At 36.4% G+C, this 20,738-nt stretch overlaps 1 protein-coding gene across 1 annotated transcript in view; it reads left to right on the top strand.

The window, feature by feature from the left end:
- Positions 1 to 20,738, top strand: part of DMD (dystrophin) — a 2,676,943-nt gene that overhangs the window by 1,629,176 nt on the left and 1,027,029 nt on the right. The window contains exon 51 of the mRNA XM_089653005.1: positions 16,576 to 16,693. Within this exon, the coding sequence (XP_089509131.1) occupies positions 16,576 to 16,693 (118 nt within the window). The remainder of the gene's footprint in view (positions 1 to 16,575; positions 16,694 to 20,738) is intronic.

Genomic DNA, 20,738 nt, shown 5'->3' on the forward strand with positions numbered 1-20,738 from the left:
TGCTCTTAATTGAGACAAGTGCACACTATAGAGGAACATGTCTTATTCATATTTCATGTCTGATGTTTACAACAATGTTTGTACAACAGATGCAGGACAGTTGAAAGGAGCTTCCCTGACCCCTTGAAGCTAGTTTAAGGTCTTTACACCCTTAGAAACCACCATACTATATTAATTTCTCTATTGCTTCTAATGCATGTTGCCATATAACAACATTTTACAAAAATGTTCACAAGCCAATTAAATCTGATTAACACCTATTTTGTATTCCCAACTACCATGGGTATAACCTCTTGACTAGTGAGTGTGACTAATATAGTTACAACTAGAAATCTAAATTTTAAATGTTTGTTTGTATGAAGATATTTTAGCCCAGGTTTTTTCTACCATTTTTTTATACCATTTTTTAGATGACAAGGCATTTTAACAATCATTTGCAAATGTGATTATTGCCCTAATTATATTAACATAAAAGCTTTTTGTTTGATTCTTTTTATAGATAGCAAGCCGAATAAAGCAATTTATGCTGTTGACTAAAAGTTAATGGCCATAACTATTAAAATCTCATATCTCACATTGAATCAATAAAGGCATTTCTGTATAAAAATGTATTCTTGTCACTTCCACCCCATGCAGCAAAATGCAGACCTGTCTTGGTGAACACATTTGATAATTACAACTACACATTTTGTTTTGCTTCATCACACTTAACTATAGGCAGCTCAAATTGAACCAGCAGAATAAAAAAAAGCAGCACAGTATCTTCCATCTGTTTTTAATTAAAAACTGGATATGTCGCCTACTGTTTTCTCTAAATTCTGTTTGCAAACAGTAGGAGGAAACTTTTCAATTACTTACACTGGGTTCCCATTTGCCTGCTCAAGTGGAAAGCACATTATAGAACACCCCTAAAAATAGTGATTTTCTTCAGTATGAATGCAGAGCAGAATGCTACCAATACCGATATGGTCATTTATGATGTTGTCCACTGATTAAATTATAGTTAAACCCAAGAACAAATATGTGGTATATTCCTGCTTACCAGTCTGTGGTGGTGGTGGCTGCATGTGTTTTTTTTTCTTTTTTTCTTATAGGCAAACAATATTTTCATCAAGTATATATACTGTACACACACACACATATATATATATATATATATATATATATATATATATATATATATGTTGGTCTTGCCTGAAATGTGTTGTCAATGTGGCTTTCTATGAGATGATCTAGAAGCATAAAACAGTTGTATCTTTCTTCCATAAACCAGTAATCTCATTACACCTTTAATAGAATGGGTTTAACAGAATTATCAGACAGGAAGAGCCTGTAACATTACTAAATAGCAAAAATGCAAACCACACTCAGAATGGCAAAAAACATGAATACACTAAAGGATCTAAAAAACAGCCTGATTATAATAGCTACAGAAATATGGACTCTTCAAAGGCTCAGTCAGTGTAATGTGGCTGCAAAGCATAGTCTCTGTAAGACTATACAACAACAGGTTGTCTAGCTGAGAATCATTAATTCAGTAAAACAGGTCATAACACAAACATTTATTTGTGATCTTAATATAATAATGATAATAATAATAATAATAATAATATTAATAATAATGATAATAATGTAAAAGCATCCCTCTCAGTAAAGTACAGAGTGTGTTTGCTAACAAAGGAAAATACCAGTTGGAAGTGGAGTACTCTGGTATTAAATGAGGAGTGGTAGTTGGGTCTTCCAAAGAAGCTTCCTGCTATTAGGTTCCTGCTCAGTTGCCCATATGCTGGCAGCAAAGGACTGCTCACCTTGCTGCAGATTACTTTCCCAGCTACCTCTGCCTCATCAAGTGGGGCCTCTCTGATCTGCTGAGGGAGGAAAGCTGAAGCTTTTATACCTCCTGAGCATTTCCAGGAAGCCAAGGAGTTGTGGGAAATGGAGTTAAAAGGGCTTGTGACTGCATCTAAGCATAGTGTGTAAATGGGAACTCTGCTACACCCTCGTGTAATGGAGATATGTTTCAAGCCAAGTCTGGGTAAGGGTGATGCCACCTCCATAGATAAACCATAGATAGGTAACCACCAATGAAAAGGAAGTGCCTTTTTCACAGGATCAGAAGGTGAAATAATAGGGAAAAAAGGCATAAAAAAAGATGAATGCAGCCACCCCATCTAAGGATTGATAAGCTAAAATACATTTGGGGGGGGGGTTCGAAAACACTTCCTATAAAAACTGTACAGCTTTATTTTTTATTTATGTATTTATTTGGAAGGCTGTTTGAAAACTTAAACAGACTTTCTTTCAGTAAGCACTGATTACAAAGTATACATACTTTGAGACATGCGATCCTCATGTCTCAATTTCTCAATTATTCAGTTCTTTGCCTAGAAACGTTGAGCCTCTAGTTTTCAACTTTTTGCTTTATTTTTTTTTTTTTCACTCTCTGTCAAAAAACTGCATAACAAACAAAGTGGTAGGCACAGTAACCCTGACCATTAAAATATGCATTTGGATTGCTGCTACGTTGTACACTGTACTTTGCTATTTTTCATGCTTATGTAATAAGCCTGTATATTTATATATTTATTTTAGGACCTTTCCAATTTTAAATGCTGCTGACTAGTACGTTATTGTTTAACAACATTTTTTTTTTCCATTTTCCATGTCCCTATCTATTTGCAGCAAGACTTTTCCCCTTCAGTCTTTGTCATCATAGGGGTTTTCCTCTATGTCTCTGTGGGAGTGGATTATCTTTTGTGCTTTGAGCCTGAGTAGCATGGGTATCATTCAGCAAGACTGCTTTTCTTCCCTTTTCTTTAGTTGAAGTATATTTTTAGGGTAAATTGTTTTTGCACCGTCGATTGTATATTCCCCAAAGTGGCTTTCATTTAAACCCCGGTTTTCTTCCCATCTACACATCCCCAACTTTTTGATTGTCCTTTCTCCAGCACTTCCTTTGAAGGGCTACCAATACTGCAAAATCACTGTTTTCCAGCAACCTGCTCCCAAAAGTGCATCCCCAATCAGAGTTTTAGTTCTAGCAGAGAGGAGCATATCCCTTTCAAGCACATGTGTGCTGCAAGTGCCCACCCACCAGCTCAGGTAGGAAGCAGAGATTTATTGGATCGGTCACCTTAAACCCCACAAAAATGTATTTATTTTCAAAAATTTGATTTGTATATGCACAATGTTTTTGGGCTACCCAGGCCTATGTACTCATACAGTGATATATTTAATGGTGCTGATGACACCAGGACAGGGGCTTCAGTCAGTCATAATCAGGAAACAAAAGGACGGAGTTTTTACTTAATTAAGGAAAATTAAAGACCTCTGAAAATTATATAGAGTAAACCAAGGTCTGATTTTATAAATATTGTTAGAGGCATACATGAGTTTTCAGAAAGTATCTGCCTAAAGTGTATTTTTTACGTTATTACACCCCAAATAAGCCATCACAGCTTGTAAAAAGCAGTCTGCCTTGCAGTTCTCAGATGAAAAATAGTATATTTACATTAGCAAGCAACACTCTGGGTGTAAATTCAGTCAAGAATAAAATGCTGTTACGTGCAAACAACTCCCTAGCTGGTGCAAGGGTAATGGAGCATACAGTATACATATCTACAAATAGCTAAGAGTCAGAGGAGATCTGTGCATTTCAGCAAATCTTAGATAATATTGCTTTATCACATATGATAAGATGCTATTTTTGTACTGAATTATATTGCATTTTTTTCATATATGCATTCATATTAAACCATATAAAGGCATACAGAGCTGACTGGCTGCCTTGTTCATTTTAGACTGACTCGATGTAGCTAAACACTGAATTTCTCATTTCTCATTATCAGTTTCTATATATGGTGTGTTACTATGCAATAGAAGGGAAGCAGACAATGTACTAACATGAACTGATCCTTACATAATGAGAAAAGAAAATGTGCAAAATCACAGGTGCTAAATTAAATTTAGAATAATTTTTCAGTACATTTTCATTTTCTTTTTTTTTGTACGTCAACTGCTATGTCTAAGTACTAAAGATACATTGGAATATGGCATTGTTGGCCAATGCTATAAACTTAAAGGGGCTGATTTACTAAAAGCAAATAGGCTGTTCCTTTAGTAATGGAAGTTGTACTCTTCTAAGGGGAATTTTCCCTAGAGTTTACAGAATGAGTTGAGGCTCTTCTGACTTCCAACATCCAATCATGTGTAAGCTAGAATTCATTTTTTTTCCTGTTTCCCTTAAAATGTGCTTGGGTATTCTCTGTAAAGTAAAATTTCATCACATTCACTGAACTCTGATGAAAATTTCCTTTCAAATGAACTATCTGCTTTTAGTAAATCAACTCCAAAGAGTCAGGATATCAAAAACTGATGCTTAAAGTATACTATTTGGCAAAAATTATGTGGACACCCCTCCAAGTATATTAGTGGTCAAAACCCAGGTCCATAAAGACATGAATTAATGAGTTTTGAGTGAAGGAACTCAGGTGGCCTGCACAGAGCCCTGACCTGAAGTCTATTGAACACATTCAGAATAATAAAGAACTTGTTTAACATTAGTATTTGCTGTCACAATGATGTTTTGGCTGAATGGGAAAATAATTCCCCCTAGACACATTCCAAAATCTTCTCAAAATAGTGAAGGCTGTTTTAACAGCAAGGTGGGAGGGTGTTGACCTGGAGTGGAGAAGCTCATGTAGGTGTAATGGTAATGGTAATATATAAACACAATTATTAAAATAACATATATACTTTAACATGGTAAAATAAGTTCAAAAGTAAAATTCAGTATGTCTAAATTTTCAGCATGTAATTAAATAATACGTAGCGATCCTGTCATGAAGGTCTTTGTGCTGGCATTTCCAACTATAGTGTGATAATGGTCTGGGTCTCCCTTCAAAATTTATTTTACTATTTTCACCCTCTCACATTCTCTCCCATTGTCTTATTTACAAGTGAATGTGTTGACACAAATAGCAGAGTCATGGTGCACTAATATCACCATCAGATAAACCTCGCTTAGCAATGGTGTGCAGCAGTTGCTGGAGTGCATGCATGTAGACAGGAAATTGTGTAGGAATTAGGCTGATATTTAAAAAAATATGAAAAAATGGTGAAAACAGCATTTTATTAAAAATGCCAATTGCTCATGGTACACAATATCACAGATATGGTAATATGGTAATAATGTAGAATATTATTAAACCACTTCTGATTGTTCAGCCTTAATCTAGGGAGTTGATTTACTAAAGGAAATTTTCCCCAGAACTTGATGAATGAGGTGAGGCTTTGTTGAATGCCATCATCCAATCATGTGTTAACATAATCTCAGTTTTTTTATTTGAATTTGATTGGGTGTTTTCTTCAAACTGCAATTCCACCACATTCACTATACTCTGGGCAAAATTCCTATTTCACTTTAGTACCTCAACAAGTCTAATAGAAGGTGAAGAAAATGACCACTGCTAATCAATTATGTAGGAGTTTCTGTATATGTAGTGTACAGGGCTTCCAATCATAGAAAGAACATCCCTGGATTATTATGATGTGTTTGTAGTACATCTGTAGTTAATAGAATTCCACAAACTAGTGCAGCACTAATGAAAATATCCAACATGAATTCAGACACTACACCTAAAAAACAGGCAAAATTTCCTTAACCCCCTTGGCGCCAGTGCCTCCCGGCCCTTTAAGGGTTTCAGAAGCCGGGAGGTGGGACGGGGTTTTAGGGTCATGTGACCGTTGTGACTTGCTGTCACGGCGGTCACATGATCGGGAAAGGTCCTGACCGAAAGGTCCCGACCAAAAGAGTGAGTACTGGACATGTGTGCTGGGAGCGCGCAGGTCTTTCTTTTTTTTTATTGAAGATTGCACTATTAGGGCTTTATAAATTCTGGACTATGTTTTGAAATGTCTGGGTTTTCATTGAGTTTTTTGGGACATTTTGGCCTGTTTTTAGGCATTTTATATGAATTCACATTAGATATTTTCATTAGCACTGCTTTCATTTGTGTGTTTCTTTTATCTTTTTGGTGTGTGAACCGCATGTTAGTGCTGGCTTGGTAATACCTGGATTTTAAGAGTGTACTTTAGGAATGATTGTGCATTCCTAAGGGGCATTTTATTAGTTAATTTCTGATTAATTACACTTGCTGGTGGTGTTTTAGAGGGGAAAGGGGCTGAAAGTTGGCCATGGTGAACTGGTAAAGATCTCATAGATACTTCTACTAGTTTAGGTGTCCGTTTATGAACCAGCGGTATTAGATCGCTGCTCAGTTCTCCAGCATTCTGGGAGAACACAGTTCTCCTGTGAATGCAGTTTATGAAGCAGTTCTCCGAACGAAGGGAGAATGGTCTCCAAACGCTGGAGAACGGTCTACAAACTCTGGAAAATGGCTGATTTTACTATAATCTCGTGAGATTACAGTAAAAGATCAGTTTACTAAGCAGAGGTAAATTATCTCTGCTTAGTTTGCGGTCCCTCCGATTCTCCAGCTCTGGGCTGGAGAATCTGGAGGGAGAACACAGATCTCCAGTGAAGGGCTGACATGATCTCCTGAGTGTCATAAACTGTGAATGACCAGAGAATAGCTGAGATCCGTTGAATTGCAGCTATTCTCTGTCATAAATGGACACCTTACACTGGATTGAAGTGGGGAACAGAAGAGATGTGTTTTAAAGGGCATGAGCTCTTTTAGTGCAGTAAGGTGTCTGTTTATGACACAGACATCCTCTGAATCGCAGCTATTCTCTGGTCATTCACAGTTTATGACACTCAGGAGATCAGCGGAGAACATGTTCAGCCCTTCACTGGAGATGTGTGTTCTCCCTCCAGATTCTCCAGCCCAGAGCTGTAGAATCGGAGGGACCGCAAACTAAGCGATAATTTACCTCTGTTTAGTAAACTGGTCTTTTACTGTAATCTCACGAGATTATAGTAAAATCAGCCGTTTTCCAGTGTTTGTAGACCGTTCTCCAGCGTTTGTAGACCGTTCTCCCTTCGTTTGGAGTACTGATCTACACTGCTTCATAAACTGCATTCACAGGAGAACTGTGTTCTCCGAGAATGCCGGAGAACTGAGCAGAGATCTATTACTGCTGGTTCATAAACGAACACCTCAGGTGTCCGTTTATGAACCAGCGATAAATGATCGCTGCTCAGCTCTCCGGCATTCTCGGAGAACACAGTTCTCCTGTGAATGACTTTTATGAAGCAGTTCTCAGAACGAAGGGAGAATGGTCTCCAAACGCTGGAGAACGGTCTACAAACGCTGGAAAATGGCTGATTTTACTATAATCTCCCGAGATTACAGTAAAAGATCAGTTTACTAAGCAGAGGTAAATTATCGCTGCTTAGTTTGCGGTCCCTCCGATTCTCCAGCTCTGGGCTGGAGAATCTGGAGGGAGAACACAGATCTCCAGTGAAGAGTTGAACAGTTCTCCACTGATCTCCTGAGTGTCATAAACTGTGAATAACCATAGAATAGCTGCGATCCTCTGAATCGCAGCTATTCTCTGTGTCATAAACGGACACCTCAGTTCCCACTGTCTCTTCCAGTTTATATACAAAAACAAGCTTTCCATTAGAATGAATAAAGATTGTGGTGTATATATAATAATGGTGAAGCGCTATATGAATAAATAAATAATTATATAATTAAAATAAATAAATAAACTATAAAGTGCTGATGCGTGACACTAAAATGTGATAATGTGCAAAAAAAATGGTCACAACCAGGACCCATATAAAGTGCAAAAAACACACACACAATCCCATATAAAAACTCACTGAAAGTGACTGAGTGCTGTATAAGTATTTAATCTTTATTAGTATACAATAATATTAAATTAATAAACCATGAGGGGGATAAAAACTCAATAACCCAATATTAAATGGAATAGGAAAAATAATTTATATATATATATATATATATATATATATATATATACACACACAAAACATATATATATATATATATATATATATACACTGTATTTTATATCACCAAAAAGTCTATAAAATATATATATAAAAACGAATAAAATATGACTAAATGGATAAAAGCTCCTACAGAGACACCCATACCATATGTTCACATAATTTATTAAATATATAAAAATCTTAAATAATAAATATTAAAATATATATAATCAATAATGTTCAGGTGGAAGATATAAACTTAGAAGTCACTGATAAAGCAATTGAGATCAAATTCAACATTGAGTCTATTAGGAGTCAATGTCTGCATAAAAGCTTTCATGGGAATATAGTTTTAAACAAATCCATTTTTTAGATTTAGAGATTTTAGTTAAAGGACATCATTTAAATACTAAGACATATTTTAAAGATGTGGATAGAAATGGATATATCCCGGTGGATAGTTGCCACTATCCACCGTGGATATATAACATTCCGAAAGGACAATTTATTAGATTAAGGAGGAATTGTTCTTTTAAAGAAGATTTTATAATACAAGCCAAAATCATGGAAGAACGTTTTATTAGTAAAAGTTACCCACAAGCAAGTTTAAAAGATAATATAATAGAAGTGGGACATTTGGAGAGAAAGGACCTTCTTAAAGATAAGAATAAGGTGCATGAGCCTATAGATCAATTAGCTATTGTTGATTTTAATATTCTGGAGTGAAAATTGAAGCACAATATTTGCAATTTTTGCACAGTATTTTTTTGCACATGTTGTTTGCACTTTTGGACTCTATTTTTGAATATTTTTTTATCTTGTGTTATATTTTTTCATTTTGTGTTATATATTATTATCAGCACAAGTCACCATTTGATCAATTGTAGCTGATTGGGAATTATCACTTTATTTTATCCCCATTTGGGATTGTGGAGGATTGTTTGCACTTTATGTGGGTCCAGGTATTGGGACCTATTGTATTGGCACAATAATCACTGGAGGCTTATTTATTCTTACTATATTGAGAGTCACAGCACTCAGTCACTTTCAGTGAGTTTTTATTTGGGATTGTGTTTTTTGCACTTTATATATACACCACAATCTTTATTCATTCTAATGGGAAGTTTGTTTTTTGTATATAAACTGGGAGAGACAGTGGGAACTAAGTGCACTAAAAGAGCTCATGCCCTTTAAAACACATCTCTTCTGTTCCCCACTTCCATCCAGTGTAAACTAGTAGAAGTATCTATGAGATCTTTACCAGTTCACCATGGCCAACTTTTAGCCCCTTTCCCCTCTAAAACACCACCAGCAAGTATAATTAATCAGAAATTAACTAATAAAATGCCCCTTTAACACTTTACTGCTCCAGCACTGCAAATGTACTGACAAATATAGGGATTACTGTATGCACAATCATTCCTAAAGTACACTCTTAAAATCCAGGTATTACCAAGCCAGCACTAACATGCGGTTCACACACCAAAAAGATAAAAGAAACACACAAATGAAAGCAGTGCTAATGAAAATATCTAATGTGAATTCATATAAAATGCCTAAAAACAGGCCAAAATGTCCCACAAAACTCAGTGAAATCCCAGACATTTCAAATCATAGTCCAGAATTTATAAAGCCCTAATAGTGCAATCTTCAATAAAAAAAAAAAAAGAAAGACCTGCGCGCTCCCAGCACACATGTCCAGTACTCACTCTTTTGGTCGGGACCTTTCGGTCAGGACCTTTCCTGATCATGTGACTGCCGTGACAGCAAGTCACAACGGTCACATGACCCTAAAACCCCGCCCCACCTCCCGGCTTCTGAAACCCTTAAAGGGCCGGGAGGCACTGGCGCCAAGGGGGTTAAGGAAATTTTGCCTGTTTTTTAGGTGTAGTGTCTGAATTCATGTTGGATATTTTCATTAGTGCTGCACTAGTTTGTGGAATTCTATTAACTACAGATGTACTACAAACACATCATAATAATTCAGGGGATGTTCTTTCTGTGATTGGAAGCCCTGTACACTACATATACAGAAACTCCTACATAATTGACTAGCAGTGGTCATTTTCTTCACCTTCTATTAGACTTGCTGAGGTACTAAAGTGAAATAGGAATTTTGCCCAGAGTATAGTGAATGTGGTGGAATTGCAGTTTGAAGAAAACACCCAATCAAATTCAAATAGAAAAACTGAGATTATGTTTACACATGAGATTATGTTTACACATGGTTTTACGGTCACATGACCGTAAAACCCCACCTCCCGGCTTCTGAAACCCTTAAAGGGTCGGGAGACACCGGCACCAAGGGGGTTAAGGAAATTGTGCCTGTTTTTTAGGTGTAGTGTCTGAATTCACGTTGGATATTTTCATTAGTCATTGGGATTGTGTGTGTTTTTTGCACTTTATATGGGTCCTGGTTGTGACCATTTTTTTGCACATTATCACTTTTTAGTGTCACCCATCAGCACTTTATAGTTTATTTATTTATTTTAATTATATAATTATTTATTCATTCATATAGCACTTCACCATTATTATATATTTACTACTTTGCACCTTTGGTATAGGTTTAGGTGAAGCTGCTTGTATCTTTTTATACATTTGTTAAGCGCAAGAGGAATTTATCCTTATTTTAAAGATTGTGGTGTGCTTGCATGGGAGCAGCAGGATCCAATACTGAAGATTTTCCAAAAGAGACCGTGCAACAGCAAGTAACAGGTGATGCAGGAAATCTCAGCACAGTCAGAAAGGTAAGTATGTGGCTGGTTAGTGATGATGTAAGCAACCAGGGGTGGACTGACAACTCATGGGGCCCCCGGGCAATAGGGGATCATGGGGCCCCTGTGTCCTTGCCCAAACTCAAAAAAGCCTATGAAAAAGGTACCAGGGGCATCTCATGGGGCCCCCTACTGACTCAGAAAGACAAATGTGCCACATAGAAATGCATAGACACGTGTTTCATACACATGTCAAGGTGCACAAGTGTGCCTACACCCTGACAGAGGGACAAATGCTTTTGCATATTGTTATAAGTCCTTAAACTGATTACCCATTAATTTTATCATTTTATTCTTCTGCCGTTGATGACAGAGTATATTATTATACAGTGCATTTAGACAAAAGTAGGCTCTCTGCTTTTCTTGACATCATAGCTGTCTATTTGCATGCTGTAGCCACATTTACATCCTGGTTTTGGGATGTTGCAGACTATGTAACTGAGATTTAACTTTCTGTATTGCAATCTTAATACTGTATTGGCTAGTCTAAAGATGTATTATCTTAAAAGTAATTCTTTATTCAAATACATTATTACATAAATGATTGTACCACCTTAGTATATAACTTATCTGACGTAAAACCAACACAACAGGGTTATTATGTTACATGGGTGAAATTTGACAGTGGCAGTGTCATACTGTATAATTGGCTTTGCCTGGACAATCTATTGACTGCTCCATTTGGTTGAATGATGGTTGTTTGTAATTGAACAGCAACACCTGCAACTAATTACAATAATATAAAAAAAGTTTCAGCCTAGATGGGTTCTGTGTGTTTGAGGAAGTTTTTATGGACTACAAATAATATGACCTGGGAGGACGATTGATATATTGGATGGTTCAGTGGTGGAGCTTCAAGTGAGAACTTTGGTCATCTCCATGACTCAGGATTTACCATCATAATTTACAGTATTTAATATGGTAAAAGGTATTGCCCTATGTTAAGTTACTTTATATTTGCATTTTTTTAACGAAATGACCACATTTTCAAAGCATTTTCTCATCTTTCAAGGGTATATACATTACTAGCATCATATTTCTTCACCTCCCTGTCTAGACGATTTTATGAGGTATAGTTTTAAGGTTAAGCCTCTGAAAGAGATTGAAAATATATAGTTAGCAAAACTCATGTGTAAGAGGAATTAAAATATATAAGCAAGCTGCCAGCTATTAGGTTTACTAGCCAAAAAAAAAAAATCTGTACTGCCAATTAACATTTCCATGTCATTTTACACCACCTCAGTGGCTTGCAATGGACATGGGGTTGTTAGATAGTGCAGCTTAGACCAGAAATATGGAAAATAAGGCCCCAGTAACAAAATAAATCTATATTAAGAGAGGCATATGGTAGAGCTCCTAGAGAGTATTTAAAAAGTTTAAAATGGCTGCTAGATTTATTTTATGTCTGCTGGCAAATTTAGTACAACTTGGATGGTCCATTCATAATTTTCCTTATATTTACTTTTAATTTCTTTTTATATATTACTTAAAAATAATAAAGATCACTAATGAACGTACTGTATGAACACCACTTGTTTTAACACATATGTAAATTCTAGCTGAAAATTTTCAGAAAACAGAAGACGTTGCCATTTGGCTCTAAACAGTGCAATGCAGATTGTCAAAAAAGCCCTTGTGTGCACTCCACACATTAGGAAAAATTCAGAGCAATGTAGCTACCGATTTTCATAGCCCTTTCTGCTTTACACAAATGAAAACATTTTCTTCTTCCTTGTTACTGCACTTTTCAACCTTACATGTCTACCTCCTTTTCAAAGAAGGCACCAGAAAAAGTAGGCAAAAATCCATAGACTAGGTTCTCATGGCAATTTTCTTTCTAATCTATTTCTTTAGTTTCAAGGTTGATTTTTCTTGTTTTGTTATAATAGTTCAACTATAAAAAGCTACATGACTGTGATATTGCAGTGCTAAGAAAACTACAATGCACCATTACAAAATGCGATGTCAGATCATAGAGTTGCAGGCCATTGTTGTTAACTGAAAATTACACTGCATAAATTTCTTACTGAGCTTACGATCATTGCATTAGTTTAATGTAAAAACCAATAAAAACTGATCTGATTCTATTAGAATCCCACCAAAAGCAAATATTGTTTATTTATTTATTTGTGTATTTAAAGTTCATGCAACTCCTTTGGAAGGATCGACGTAGTCCCTTGCGTCTGACACTAAAATTATACCATGGTCTCCCCAGTAAAGAATTTGCATGCTGTCATTTTTGATTAAGAATTCAGTGGCATGAAAGGTTTAATGTTGCCCCAACTAATGAAATATTTACCTGTTGCGCTAACCAGATATGTTAATCCCATACTGTATATAACTCACAAATAATTAGGGAATGGATTTAAGTTTGATGCAGTAATTTTTTTTTTCAGATTCGCCCGTGATAATTTTTTAAACCATAATGCAATTCATGGTCTTTGAACTATGGCTTGAAGGTTTAGAAGGGCTGATAAGGGGGCTTTTGTATAAGCCAGCGCTTAACTACAAAAGTGGTGGGGAAAGAGCCAGTATAGTGTCAGTGTATTAGAAGCTGCTGTAGATAAAGGATAGCAAAAGCTGTCAAACTGCAAAGGAGGGTTTGGCATCATTTAGGAATCTGTACTTTAATTATGATTACTAGCTCTTTGGGCAGCCAACCCCTTTTGATTTATGGTGCTCTTATTATTTGGGGCTTTTTTAATTTTTTTTTTATTCTGTGGATAATTTGAGGTTACAGTCAATTTCGGCTGATGTCTGCTTCATAGCAAAATTTTTTCTTACAGTAGTTTGATGATTAACTGTAAAATTATTCAGAATTTTACAATATTTGCCCCCTATAGACTTCAGTGTGATTCACCTCTAAATTCCAGCTGATCCTGGACAGATTATTTCTACCAATAAAACATGTAATATTAGTACGCCTTAGTTAACATTGCAAAATTGTGTATTCCCACTAAAGTCTGTCTTTCTTAAACTGATATAATATTTTACCTAATTATAGAAAACTTTTTTATCTGATTGCTTTTTTTTTATTTCATGGTAAAAGAAGGGAATGGTAAATGAAAAAGTAAAATATTCCTTGGGTTTTAGAGATGTCCCATACATTAAAATAGTTCTAGCTCTCATATGGCTTAAAATATAACAAATGTGAATGGGTCAACGGGGGAAGGTTTTATAAAGAAATATACCAACCATTGTATTTTGTATAACAATACTAAAAGATGAACATTCATCACATGCAGTATTATATGGCATTGTGGCCATCATATGTAGTAATGCAAATTAATTGTGTGGCTTTGTAACGCATGAGGTCAAAATTCATAGTGTAACAAGCGTGTAACAAGCATACTTGCAATATATATATATATATATATATATATATATATATATATATATATTCCAAGAGAAAGAGTGGTACTCACAGGTCTTGAGAGGTGAACACACAGTGAAGATTTTATTTCAACATTTGATGAGGTACATGCTCGTCTTCCTCAGGACAGCGTTATCTTGAAAAATGTGAGTTTGTGCCTTGTCAAAATGTTGAAATAAAATCATCACTGTGTGGTCACCTATTAAGGTCTGTGAGTGCCACTCTCTCCATTGGGCTATATGAGCTACAGACTTTGCTGTGCACCCAAACCCATTTTTTTTATCTCTGATATGTGTGCAGTGGATTATATATAAAAAAGTTTCATTATGATGGTAAGTTTTACTTCTGTTATGCGAGGTATACTGGGTCCCAGTTATCTTCAGCTACTTTGCTAATTCTGTGTAAAGCCTATCTCCACTTCCAAGATAATGATCAATAGATCCAGGGCTCACACTGATTGGTCCCTTCGTCGTGATGTCACCTAGGCAATAACATTGACACCCAGGGGCGGACTGACAACTCATGGGACCTGCGGGCAATAGGGGATCATGGGGCCCCTGTGTCTTTGCCCAAACTCAAAAAAGCCTATGAAAAAGGTACCAGGGGCATCTCATGGGGCCCCCTACTGACCCCGGGCCCTCGGGCAGTGCCCAAGTTTCTAAATGGTCAGTCCGCCCCTGTTGACACCCAATTAAGGATCCTCCTCCACTGCAGGAAAGAAGATAGAAGACTGGGGACTGGGGTATTTTGGATAGTTAGAATAGTTTTTTCTTTCAACTAGTTGAAATGATGATGGGCAAGGGGTGGGAAAAAGCCCAGAGTTCATCTTTAACACTCAACTGCAATCAAAACAAATTTATATATTTTTTTATTTTGCATAGGCTTGGTAAGAGTGAATGGTTCCTTCAAGCTTGTATTGCTGTCCTTGACCCTACTGGGGACACCTGACTTCCTGCCCCTGTGACAGTCTGTGACATAAGACAATACATTTTGGGATGCAGTGCAGTATCACTGGACAGGAAGCAGCATCACTGGACAGACAGCAATATTAATGAAACAGGAGTTATATCCCTTTCATTGGAAAAATATGTTTTTTTTCTACTCTCTGTTGCTGTTAGAGAGTTTCCAATCATGACCTGTTGACTGGAATTGGGCTTGAGTGTGTGGCGTTTGAGCATAAATGCATTCTACTAGCCAGAAATAATTTTATTAATATTCTAATAATTATTTTATAAGAACCCACATATGTGCATTTTTCTGTTCAAAAGCTCTTAGGATGGATGCACATTCACCTTTGATGGGTTTTTGCTGCCTGTAAATGTCCTCTTCAAATATTCCTGTAAACATTTATGGATGCGTGGCCCCATAGATTAACACAGAGGTGCTTTTACAGACCTTTATAAGCAGTATTTTTATGCTCTGTCTGCATGAGGCCTTATATCTATATGATACATCAGTCTTTTTTCCACATACATCTTGTTATGCTTTGCTGTACATTACTAGTATATACAGTACATCCTACAAATAATAATATTTTGTATTATTATTAAAAGTATTATCAGTAGTGGTATAAAATCATCTTCAGGACACCCCCCCCTACAAAAAAACATTCCCACTGATCTGGATAGTAACTATAATCACAGACATAAAAAAAAAAAAAAGTTCATACCTTCACTGTTTCCTGACTACATCTGAAATGAGAAGAATTTCTAACGCCTTTTCAGATCACAGAGATGAGGCTTGCAACAATGGACCAAGAGTCATGCAGGCAGCGTTTTGGTGTATGTGGTTCCCTTCAGAAAATGATAAATGAAGTATTAACCTTAAAGTGACCTTAATCCCAAAAACTGAAATTTGTGGCAGCTTAACAGTTCTTATATGGTGACTGAATTTGTTTTCTTTTATTAGATTTTTTTTTTTCATTTATTTTCAATTGGTGATCTAGCCAGTGCATCTGTTATTTTTCAACGTACTTGAACAGACCAAGCTGTCCAAACAAAGTAGCACATACAGGGTTAAGACAAACCATTTACATTGACAGGAGTGCTTACAATGATCAGCTTTTATTAATTTATGTAAAACCTTCATCTCAAATGGAAAGAAAACTATAAAGTGTTATAAAAACTATAAAGTGAAGTGAACTATAAAGTGTTAACTGGCATTCAGCTTCAGTTTGTCAGTCAAGTCCATCTAAATCTGCTAGTCTAACACTACCTTCTTCCCAGACTGACAATTCTACTGTCCAAAGGTGTCTTCTTTACTGCTTCATCCAGAATGCAGAAAAGGAAGTGTGTTACTGGCTGGATCACCAGTTGGAAAAAAAGCCTAAAAAAGAAAACTACTGCAGCCAGCACATCCAATGATTAACAATTTGCAATATATTACATTTCGTTTTTGAGTTTAATACCGCTTCAACTATCAATCAATTTAATAATTCCCACATAAACAGCACACATTTTGGTTGTGAATATTTATTTCTTTATTTTTTTAATTTTAAATAGGTAACTCTACAGGATTTAGAACAAAAGCACCCTCATTTGGAAGAACTCATAACTGCAGCACAAAATCTGAAAAACAAAACAAGCAACCCAGAAGCTCGAGCAGTGGTAACAGATCGCAGTAAGTGCTCCATATTGCTTATAACAGCAGGAAACTTTGAAAGCTGTTTGTCATGTTTCTATGCACTCATACCTGCTGATAAGTGATGCTGAAGGGTATATGGGCTGATATTATCAATCAGTATTCCTGATGCACACTCTGGTTAAAAAAAAAAGAAATATACGAGAAAAAGAACTGGACTTGGTGAAACTGCTTATGCAGATAACTTGTAGATATTAAAGTTATATTAACCCCTCAGTATTTTTTAGCTTAAAGTGTTACTAAACCCACTACAGTAAAATCAGTCTGTATATGCAGTAAAGCATGCTAGTTATACTCACCGTGGAACCTAAGGGGTTAATACTCTGCATTGTGTAAAAAGGCTGTTTGATCCTTGCTTCTCTGCCCCTCCTCTTGTTGAAATGGCCACCTGATACAGACTGAACCCATGGTCACATGCACATGCTCAGTTTGGTGTGCATGGCTAGAGAGGTTTTTTTTTCTTGGGAGAGTGCATAAGATCAGCACAGGGCCAATCAGCATTGTCCAGACAGTGGGTCAGAGGTTTCACATCCTCCTAGAACAGAAAGAAAACTCCTCCTACAAGCTTTAACCAGTGCTCTGCGGAAGTCACAAGACTGCTCTAACTGCTGATGAGAAAAGGTATTTAGCAGTTTATAGTTATTAAAATAATTGCATTTCCATGTTGTGTGTACTGTGGGAGACCAGATATAGTGAATACAGGGTCCTGGGTTTAGTATCAGTTTAATTCCACAGCCTTAATAATAATAATACTCAAGGGTCCTAATAAATAAAGTAGCTAAAAAACTCCTCTAGAAACCCACTAGTTCTGGGGTTTTTTTCCAGCCCAAAAACGCCCCTGCCAAAAAATGTTGATTATAGTCTATGTGTGCATGGACACAAAGGATAACATGCTGGGGAGTTTACTGACTGTAGAAAAAAACGTCAAAAGCCAAAAACAGCAGCTGTAAAAATGTCCTCTGTGCATGAGGACTAACACTTCAGTGTCTGGAGCTTTATTTCTCCTGGATCCAGAGGCAGAGATAATCGAGGAGAGGTGAATGCAGGGTCATAGCTTTAGTATCACTTTAACTCATTGAGTACAATATAACAAACACACTCCAGTAAACTATTTGTTACAATCCTTTCCCCAGAAAAGTTTACAGCTTTCAATGCTGTTGGCTCCTGCTCTAATAGTGCTGCTTCCCTGAACTTGCTGTCCTGTTAGTTTGTAGAAGGGAGGCATAGGGGACTTCTTTGCAATCCTAGGCTATGAAGCTGTGTGTTTCTATTGATGCAAACATTTTAGGCAGACACAGTTCTAGTCCCTGGATGCAAGAGTGTCTCCAGAGGACAATGCAACAGGAAACAGGAAACCTGGAGCAGCTGTCATGGCACCTGCGTAAATAGGAACATGGGCAATGATTAAACATGTAGAAGCTACACTCAGTATGTGATTAGAGCAGATACTGAAAGGGCATTAAAAACATTAAAAATTGAGAGTTTAATACTGTATTACTTTAAGTTCACTCATATCTATCTGTCAGTCTAAACCTACCTATAGACATGATGTCTGTTAAATTAGGGATGATTTTTGTTTCCACCAGCAGAGGCTTCTTGGTGGTGGTGGGAGAGGCAGTTGGAAAAATTAGAAAACCATGCGCCATATGGTTTTCTCTCTCTGATAGTTCAAAAATTAGAAGTAACCAACAGCCAACTGCTCTCTAGCATCTATGGGCACTTTGTGGATGAAGTTATGGGCAAGTCCACAGTACCTGTGTGTCTTAGCACCTGCTGTGTTATAGGAGTAGCTGCCTAATGTAAATAACTGAAATTATTTTTAAATTGTAATTTGAATACTTTTTTAACTATGTAGCGTATAAAACATAATTGCTCATTTTAAATGTGACTGCAGCAGAGGAAAAGATTAGGTTAGGGATTAAAGTATGTTTAGACAGTTTATTTGTTTATCGTTTCCTGTTACTGAGTATCAGTCATCTTTTATGTAAACAATGGAGTAAAACATGCCTAAAGCATTGTTAAATAGGGTAAACTGTTTTGTCTCTTTGCATTGTCTTTTCTGTGACAGAGCCTGGTAATCCTGGAGAATCCCATAATGCCGTGAGAAACAGCAACATGCTGAAACTAAAAGCAAGCCTAAATACATTTATTTTAAGGATAGTCACTACACCAAGACCAGTATGTTCGATAAATTGGACACTTTTGCCTAATGCTCTGTATTTTACATTACCTACACATATATAACACGGCTTTATCAGTTAATTAAGAGATGACTGATTCTCTTTCATTTACATTCATTTTGCATTGAATAATTATGTTACCAACTTCAGCTACAGCAAGAGTCAACTTTTAAAAATGTAGGAACAACAAAACTCTATTGGCTGTGACTAATAAAACAACCCATAAATAAATAACCCATTCAGCTTGATTCGGAGGACCTTTACTGACCTGTGTCAAGAATTTGTAAACATTAAGTAATTTTTCTTAAGCAATACATATATCAGATCAATGTCCCACACTTAATGGTGCCATGGTGATTTGATTATGTAATTAGAACAGGGCAGTTTCACAAACTATCACACCTACCATCATGTTCTTGGACAATCAAAATTTGCCTTGAAGCACTCCATGGTAATTGGACTTAGATGACAGAGTTACCAGTGTAATTATAAATGCTGGAATATGCTCCAGACATTCATTAGAACTGAGGAAGCCACTTAGATGAATGCTGAAACATCTTCAAAATGTCCACCTGAATGTGATTAACTACTACTAGCTATACTATTACCTGGATAAATGAAAGCCTTTAAAGAGACATACAGTGGATGTAAATAAAGATTTAGGACACTAAAGGGATTATGGGATCATATAACAACATAGTTCAATGGTTGGGCGGTTAGTAAACAGACCCTCACAAATCATCCAATGCAATGCATTTCTTCATAGTTTTACTTCACCCATTGGAGTTTATTTACTAAACTAGAGAGTGCAAAGTCTGGTGCAGCTCTGCATAGAAACCAATCGGCTTCAGGTTTTTCTTTTTTTTTGTCAAAGCTTCTTTGAACAAGCTGAAGTAAGAAGCTATCATGCACAGCTCCACTAGATTTTTAATTCTCCAGTTTTAGTAAATTGACCCTACTCTGTATTCCAATTGTAATTTTTTTGCTTAACTTGCAAAATTAAAGGTAGCTTTACATAACAGAGGCCTCTACCAGCAAGTTTATTTTGACATCATAGTATGTGAAGACTGTTATGGCACCTACTTTTCTTTTAGCATTTCCCTTGCTTGCACCCAGGCAGGGTAGGAATTATATTTTATACTGCCTTCAAGTACACCAGGTAAGACAAGATGGTAATAATTCTTCACTTATGTGAGCTGATTTATAAAGGAATTGAAAGTAATCACTTAGCAAAGTGAATGTTCCCTTAGCTTAGTAAATAGGGTTAAGATGTGTTCCCTTTGAATACTCAATTATGTGCAAGGTAAATTTAAAAAAAATATATTATTTTTTATCTAGCACATGGTTGGATAATTTCATGGAAAACAGCTTTGCCTTCTTCAGTAGGCTTAGTAAAAAATCATGTTGCTAAATGAACAGTATCTGCTCCTTTAGTAAATCAACTCCAGTGCTTGTGGAATCTTTATTGCTTACAGCACACTATTTAGATTCTGCTTTGGATAACTTTGTGTCGAAAAAATGTGTGAGTCACTAGTGATTGCTGCCACATTTCTATTTCTTTAGTGCATCATTTTGCTAATTGTAATAGCTGTATGTATTTAATCCAGCCGTACATGGACTGAAATTCGGCTGCTTCAGCAGGGACCACCTGAATGTTGATCCATGTATGGGCAGGCTTATTATTCCCAAGTCGATCCATCGATCAACTTGGGTACAAGTAGCCTGTCAGATTTTTTTTACATGCCAGCGCCTATAGCTGCTAGTAGTAATCATTGTTTTCTGTCAACCAGAAAGGCTCCCATGACCCACCTCCTTCCCCTCCAGCAGAACACAATAATACTGTG

This window comes from Staurois parvus, unplaced genomic scaffold (assembly GCF_062004578.1).
Source record: "Staurois parvus isolate SC_StPar_1 unplaced genomic scaffold, SC_StPar_1.0 ptg000696l, whole genome shotgun sequence".
Classification (NCBI taxonomy): domain Eukaryota; kingdom Metazoa; phylum Chordata; class Amphibia; order Anura; family Ranidae; genus Staurois; species Staurois parvus.